The sequence below is a fragment of the Eumetopias jubatus genome, unplaced genomic scaffold (genome assembly GCF_037043125.1).
Source record: "Eumetopias jubatus isolate StellerSeaLion01/CBP00866 unplaced genomic scaffold, mEumJub1_p1.0 scaffold_5, whole genome shotgun sequence".
NCBI lineage: Eukaryota > Metazoa > Chordata > Mammalia > Carnivora > Otariidae > Eumetopias > Eumetopias jubatus.
In genome coordinates this window covers 114,915,401-114,923,627 of record NW_028274811.1, presented here as the reverse complement: position 1 = coordinate 114,923,627, position 8,227 = coordinate 114,915,401, and the positions used below count along the sequence as shown (strand labels likewise).

General features: G+C 40.3%; 1 protein-coding gene across 3 annotated transcripts in view; it reads right to left on the bottom strand.

Annotated features, from left to right (window-relative positions):
- Positions 1–2,293: 2,293 nt before the first annotated feature.
- Positions 2,294–8,227, bottom strand: part of ARL15 (ARF like GTPase 15) — a 394,621-nt gene continuing 388,687 nt past the window's right edge. For 2 of the 3 annotated variants that reach the window (XM_028106525.2, XM_028106523.2), the window contains exon 5: positions 2,294–4,569. In XM_028106525.2, coding sequence (XP_027962326.1) covers positions 4,417–4,569 — 153 coding nt within the window. In that variant the 3' untranslated portion in view covers positions 2,294–4,416. The remainder of the gene's footprint in view (positions 4,570–8,227) is intronic. The other variant, XM_028106524.2, reaches the window with a different exon arrangement.

Sequence of the window (8,227 nt, the reverse complement as noted above, 5' to 3'; positions counted from 1 at the left end):
GACCATGTAACACTATACATGGTAAACAAGGTTGCTTTAAACCACCAAGCCTGAACTTTTTCCTTCTCAAAAGTAGTTATTTATATAGAGTATCCCATGGCAACTCGCATTTGATCACACAACCAGAGGGGAACGTGAAAGGGTGAGGGCAAGCTAAGCCCAAGAACACTGCAGGTGGCCTTTCTAAACCAGCATCCAGTGACTAGAGCCTGCGGACAGAGCAGAGATGGATGAAGATGGGAATACAGAGAAAACCTGATCAAATAATCATGCACTTTTTACTCCACTTCGTTCTGTAAAAGAAGGATGCGAGCCAAGGCTTATGTTGGAGGGATTCTTCTTGGTGCCTTTTAAACTCTTTGGTTTCACAGAAAATCACCTTACGAAGAGTTTGTCACAAACAGATGAGCCCCCAGGATGAGAGGTCAGAATTTCCAGCTTCAACAAAACAGTAGGTGGAAGGCCAGTTTCTCGTTTAGGTTTTAATTTAAAGAGAATGGGGAAGGGGAGGAGAAATGGATACCCCATCTGAGGCTTCTGGGTCTTACGCGGGATCCTTTTCATGTTCCTAAATCGGTGCGAGGGGGGTGGGGTAGGGTGCCAAAACGCAGGCTCATCAGTCACTTCATGCATCTGAGTTGGGAAACATTTAACTCTGAGATGCAAATCATTTAATCATGCTGAGTCAGTGGTGACCAAAAGCTGTGAACTCTTGGGAGCCAGGAATTCCCAACATGACGTGATAATGCATTTCACAGCATGGACTTCAGATCTCCAGAACCCAGGCTAGTGGAAAAGCAAGGCGGGGAATCTATATTCTCCTAAAGTTTCTGCATAACAAAGACAGATCCTCCCTCCCACATTCAATGAAAATGAGGGCTCCCAAAGGGCAACTCCCACTTCCCCCGTCCCCCTCCACATACTTTCCCCTTTCTGTTTGCACCATTAGGTCAGAAGGTTAATGAAAATGCACTCTAAAATTATAAAGAAGATGAAGCCAGGCATGAATATGAGGTTTCCACTCGAGTCTGAATATTCCATCTGGACGTTAGGCAAACCCATTTGCTTCAAAGTTGTACAGTTCTGTCCACATTTGCCTGGATAGGTCTGAGATGTTGAGGAACTTGGTAACTACTAATTGCCTCTCTTGGAAATAAAACTAGGAATGCAGGTTGGATCCCAGCTTAGGAGGGAAGCGTTGCGAGCTCTCTGCGTAGTCAAATGATGTGTCGGGATAATGCTGCATTTGGGACCAAACGAGAGCTGGGATTTGGATTTTTCATCTTCTATCATGTACTTTTTTTCTATTTCTTTCTCTTCTTCCATTCATCTATCTCTTTAGTTCTCTTTCTCACTCTTTCTCTTTTACAGAATACTCTCCTTCTTAAGGATGGACCTATAAATACACAGCATTTCCTCGAGTCACTTAAAAATCTTTATTTCCTTAGGGCATCGATCACCGCTGAAGGAAACAGTTCATTGCACCAGTCACTCTTAGAATATTGCTTTTACAGCAAATACAATAAGATGATGCTTTGACTGAAAGGTGACACTTTACATTAACATCGGGACTCTGCTCACTCATTCTGAAGGAAGAGCTCCTGAGAAAGTAAATCGCTGCTGAAGACAAACCAACTGGAAAAGACACTTTTTTTTTTTTTTTTGGTCTTTTAAGGTTTTCACAATGGCTTCAAAGGAAATGTGAATTAATCATTTGTTTTGACCCAAGAGCAGCAGAACTTATTTTGAAGACTTAAACAGGCAACACAACTGTAAACAGAAATCTGGGACTCCCAAATGCTAAAGCTTGAAAGGAGTCAGTCCGAAAACATCAATTCTACTCAGCGTTTATTTTCATTTGAAGATAGTGGAAATCATATATAAATCAAGGACAATACAAGTTCTTCTTGTCTGGCAACTGTCCACATGAATCTGTTACCCTCCAAGTATAGATACAGATTTTTTTTTTTTTTTAATAGAAAGACAGGGCACTATGGCAGTTAATTAGCAACCGATACTATAAACTACAGTAGGTACAAAGTTTTGTCATATAAATTAATTGCCATTACAAAAAGGCAACTGCTTTAGCTAAGAAGGTACAAAAACGAGTAACTTCCATAAATATAACAAGAAGCTAAGTGAAGAAATACATAACAGACTGTTTTTCCTATATAATAGTTGAATATGCAAACTAAGACACCTGTGGCACTCTACACGGAAGTAGGGAGAGACATACACACACATACCACCCACCCACCACCCACCCACGCTCGCCCGTCCAAGGCCCCTCCCCACCCCCCAAGTGGATTTCCAAAACAGCCAATTCTAGAGTTACAAGGATAGGATGCCGCTCGGAAGCAGCAAGACGGCCAGCTCCGAACTGCCAGACAAAGAAGGAGCCTTATTGACAGTTGTAAAGCATTAGGCGTCAGACAGAAACTTGTCAAAAACAGCTGTTGTTGGGTACTGATTGATAATGTTTTCATTCTGACGGCTGAGACACTGCAGACAGTCGTGGGTCTGAGAAGAAGCCCATCACTGGCGCACACATGAACACACACACACACACACACACACAACGGGAAGTCATTAAACAGATGGCTAAGGAGCACTCAGCCACCAGGTCTTAAAAAGACAACATTCTACATTTAATGAACTTGCCGAGAAAGCAATGCCTAATAATCATTTATTTGTCACAGAAGATGAGCGCAACAGAACAAAAATGAAAGCAGGGATTGTGTAACTGGTCGTCGGAATAAAAGTTTTGCGCCGCTCGCGGATTACACAGTGAAAAATATTCAAGGACGCTGGAGACAAGATCGAATATGCACCTTTTTGGATCCATTCCATGGGGGGGGGGTGAGCTTAAAGAAGTGGTCGATGTTTCAAAGGTAATGATTTCATTAAAATCCACCTACAAGATTAAACCACAAAAGCTGTATTTGAATGATATATATCTTCTGGAGAATTACAAGGTATTACATCACCGTGTAATACAGTGAGAGTCTGTGGTATTTGAGAACCAGTCTGTGCTACCTAAAAATTACAAACATGTTTTTATTGCTCAGGTGAAAGGAGCGGTTTTCTATCATTTGGCCATTTTGTGTTTGAAGTGGTCAAAAGTCTACAAAATATGCCAAAGAGTATTACATCCATAAACTTCAATATCCATAGATTATTCTTGATTTAGAAAAGGTCAGTGGTGCCAAACCTTAGTAAAACTGCACATTTATCTCTACATAATTTTATCATTTAAATTAAATGAAAAAAAAAAGTTCCAAAGACTGGATCTAGGCCCTAAAATGATTTGCTGCAGCCCCAGCACATTTTTTTAAGGGCACAGTGAAACCCCTGAAAATAGAGGTTTATAATAGGAATACTGATAGACCTTTAATTACTTGTTGGAGACAATCAGCGACTCCGTTAAACTCCATTAGCACTTAATGAATGAATATACAGATGATTCTGTCTTTGTTTTCTTTGTCAAATCCATGCCAGCTTAAACCTCGTCAGTATAAACCATATTTCATTTTGGCTGTTTTTAAAATTTTTATCTATTATTTTAAAAATTATCTTCTCTCTTTCAATCAGACAATTTAGATTTTTAGAAAAAGATACCTCTGTTATGTTGCAGCTTGACTTTATGCAGGGGAATCTTTCCACTAAAAAAATATTTGAGGACTCGATGAAATAGTCATCAGTGATGCACGCATGCATTGTGCCTAAATTCTCTCGTCTCAAAAACAGAAAGTTTTTGCTCTTAAGAGAGGGGAGTGAGACCTCAGATGGAATCAAGGAAACTATGCATCTTGTCTTTAAGTTCTTCCATGTTAATTTTATCTTGGAAGGATGTTCCTCTCTGATAAGGAGATTCATTGAAGTTTTTGGTGCTCATTTTTCTCTCATTATCTATAAGGCCCGTATACAAAAAAAACTCAAGAATAAAATATGATAAAATAAAATAAAACCCCCAAGAGATCTTGGAAACAATAGACATAAAATGAGGAGCCCCAGTCACATAACGCTCCACCCCCAAACCCAGGGAAAATGAGTCAAGGTTCTGAGTCTCCCTGAGTCCCTTCATAAGGGATTTGATTTCTGTGAGCCACGAATTCCATCCATTTTAGCACAGAGTATAGAAGAGCTGCTTAGACCAGAAGGAAGAGACATGCGGTGAAGATAATTAGTGGTAAACAGAGAATAAATTCTCTTTCAGTAGTGTGTACTTGACATTAATGCCGATGATAATTCACCTGATTTACAGAATATTCACTTTAATAGAGAGATGAGAGTCCGAGATAACTAGAGGAAAAGAGACACTGAAGCCATTAAAGTCTTGATACCAAAATAAAAATAAAATGAAAAACTAACATGATAGGTTCAAGGCCTTTGGGAACCCGTGTTCTTTGCCAGATTTCACATTCTTACAGCTTCATGGTCTTTTTCTTCTAACAAATTGATCAGCTGAGAGAAGCTGTCTTTCAGTGCCTCCATGTCATCCAGCGAGCAGGGCTGTAGAATCCAGCGTTTCCCACGTGCAAGGGGTTCAAGTTCAAAATATTTTTTGACCTTAAGGGGGAGAATATAAATATGTTATTAGTTATATCAGAACCTTTCTAATTCCAAAAGTTGGCAAGTGACGAAGCAGGGGGGATTTTAAGGAGAACGTTATGAACTGTTATAATGTGGGTTCTATGTTGTGACCCAGGACTGTTTTCTTTAGGGGTGAGTGACCAGCTTGCAAGCCATGTCACCCATACACTTCTCAGCATGGGAGGTCTGATAGAGCCTAAGAAAATTACATGTATCACCACACAGGGTAGAGTATGTTACGGGCACCAGAGAGATTCAATCCAATCAAAACAACCAGCAGAGCATCCCCTATACCCCCTTGCTAACTTATGTTACTGATCTGTACCATATCACTTACTCAAAATTACTTTGACTACCAAACGCATATATGACAAATACTTACAATTTAAAATGATCTTTTCTCTCTTTCCCCCTTAAATTTATGGTATCTATTTTTGAGACCTGGGAAAGCACTTTTTAGGAAAGAGGACAGAAACTGAGTACGTGTGTGTGTGTGTCTGTGTGTGTGTGCGTGCGCATATTTTAACGGTATACATATACACACATACATAAAGCCTCCCGCTTTTTTTCCCGCCTAGTCCTGAATTTTCAGGGAGTTAAAAATTAAGACCTTTTAACTGGTATGTGAGTAGAGAATTTGCTATCTTTTTTTTTTAAATTTTATTTTATTGTGTTATGTTAATCACCATACATTACCTCATTAGTTTTTGATGTAGTGTTCCATGATTCATTGTTTGTGTGTAACACCCGAGAATTTGCTATCTTAAAAACCTGTTTGATTAATATCCAGTCACAAGTCATTCTTAGCATAGTGGCTGGGATACTGACTAATCGCATCCAGGATTACCAACTCAAGACTGTGAGGAAATACCAAATTGTTATGTCTTCCAGAAGTATTGATGATCTCTCAAAGGGTATGATAAAACACAAAGCTGGTAAAGCTACGGTCCTGCCCACACTACATCACACAAGAACTGAACACTCCTTGTATAGTCCAGTGAGGTTTTACTAACATGAAATACAGTGAGTAGCAACACCAGAAGAATCATTGTTCAAAGACATTCTTGGCCAACAGATTTCATCAAATCCCATGTGCCAAGGCAAATTCCAGGGTCTTACCTTAGTCAATACTCGAGACCTAGAAAAAAATGTGTCTCAACCATATGCCACTCCCAAATGTGGTTTCATCTTGCCTCTATCATTGCAAGGACCAGAACATAGCAGAGGTACATCATCCAAAAGTGGCATTAAAATATGACATTTTTTTCATGTGAGCAAGAAAATATACGTAAGAAATACTAAGGTTTTATGCTAATTTAGGAACCACAATTATGCTAACATTCTACAGTTCAAGTGTGTCTCCAAAGTCCTTCTGTAAATGTCTGCAAATTAGTAATAAATACTACTACTTAAAAAAAAAAGCCTGTGAAAATGGAAGGACTCTCATTAATTTTGATTCTGAAAAGTAATGAAAATCTCATTTCAGATCAGAAAACGGGTATACAACTTCAGAACAGTGTTTGCCCGAGGTATTTTATAAATCATGTTGTTAGGATCTTCCCTTATGGAAAACGTAAACTCCCTTCTTTTAGTTTCTTTTCTTCAGAGCACTGAAAACTCACTTCTAAGAGAATCTGAAATTTGCTTGCACAACAACCAGCACTACACCGGCTCTGCCCCACCAAGGGAGGCCAGCGGCCCGCAGCCAGTAGGGGGAGGGAAGAATTGGCAGCGGGGACAGTTGGGGACCCTGTTTAAGGCTACGGCTTGGAGGACGAGCTGGCTGCTCTGAAGAGTATAAAATCAGAGATGTCAGGCTCCTTGCTTCTCCCACAAAGTGGGGCTTCAGAATGCACTACAGTAGAATCCGGTATTTGATCAATAACGCCTCCCATCAAGAGGGGACGGCACCGAACATCCAACATCTGGTACGTGAAGGAAGTTGTACCCTTGCCCCATTTCATAGCCTCACATCATTTTAAGTCTTGCTGATAACTGAGAAGATGACTGGTGGCAAAAAATTCAATATTAGAATAAAGAAAAAGACCAACACAGTTAAGTGCACATTACTAACAAAATTCCTTCAAACGGTTCGCTTGAAAATTCATAGAATTGATCCTGGTGGCATATTAACAGCTAATTTGCAAACAGTGTTAGATTTAAGCAACCACAGAACAGAATCTGTGATATTTTGCAATACGGACCAGACACAGAAAACCAGTAAGGTTTTAAGTACCTATTAGGTTGGTTTCTAGGCAACTAAAAATATAGATTATCACGTAGGCACACTTGGAAGATAATAAAGATGTCTGAAGGTAGTTTCTGAAGTTGTTCCTGCTGAGTATGAAACATGAGGAGGAAATGGAAGGTTCCATTACAGGGTGGTCACCAGATAAAGGAGCCTAATGGTGTTAAGCTGACAAACATGGCTGTGTAACCTGAGATTTTCCGATCTGTAACCTAAGTGGGTATCTCACTTACCCTACCATACTCCCCCAACCGGTATCCGAATGATTCCACACCACCCTTCTTTTATAATATCAATTGTAAAACTAGTCTGGCATTTCAGTGAGTTTCAAGCACAGTGAGTGACTTTTTCCTGCCGGAACATAGAGTTTTCATTACCCAGAGTTTCAGGTTTCTAAAAACAAAGCAGATAATACAAGACAGGGGAAGATGGAGACCTCACGCTCTGACTTGAACTTTCCCAGTTAGGTTAACATTTTCATTTAGTTTTCTTTAATATATATTTATTTACTTATTTGAGAGAGAGAGAGAGAGAGAAAACGTGTGCGCACACGAGAAATTGTGGGGTGAAGAGGAGAGAGAGAATCTCAAGTAGACAGTGCCTAGTGTGGAGCCCCACATGCGGCTCAATCCCACGACCCTGAGACCAGACCTGAGCCGAAACCAGGAGTTGGAGACCTAACTGACTGTGCCGCTCAGGCGCACCGTCATTTAGTTTTTTCGTATTAACGTGAACTTCAAATTTCACCTCCTCTGGATTACTAAGATACAAATTATAGTCACTTTTGACTTGTCCACCATGTCTTTTTTGTTGTTGTTGTTCTTTCATAATGTTGATGTATACTTTTAAAGAATAAGGTGTTTAAGGTTGACCAACATAAATCGTATGCTTTGAATACTTAATCAGCTGCTTAAATATTATGCTTCATTGGAAGCTGCAGGAAAGAGGAGGAGGGGACTGCTTCATACTGGCTTCTAGAGAAGGCACTTGGGGCAACGGCATCAGAATCCAGCTGCCTGGCAACCTGTAGTCAGCTGGCTATTTTCGGGTTAGCCTAAGAGAGTGGGCATTGCTTAGTGGCCATGTGTCCACCCTAGAGATAGGAAAACAAAGCCGCCATAAGCAGCCAACCTATTTTGGCTGTCATCAGAACCCTCCTTCATTCACTGTGGGGTGACTGTGGGATGACGTGCATGACTGCATTCCATTGATTCCCACATCACAGTTACTGTAGAGTCCTAACAGAACAGAGACAACTCGGCACCATCGCTTTGCTGCTCCCGTTTGTAGCAGCTGTGAAATCGGGTAGGAGATGTCCTTGATGTTTGAGTAGAGAAATAATAATCCCTTCCAACTTGCAGGACCTCTAATGGGGTTATGTAATGA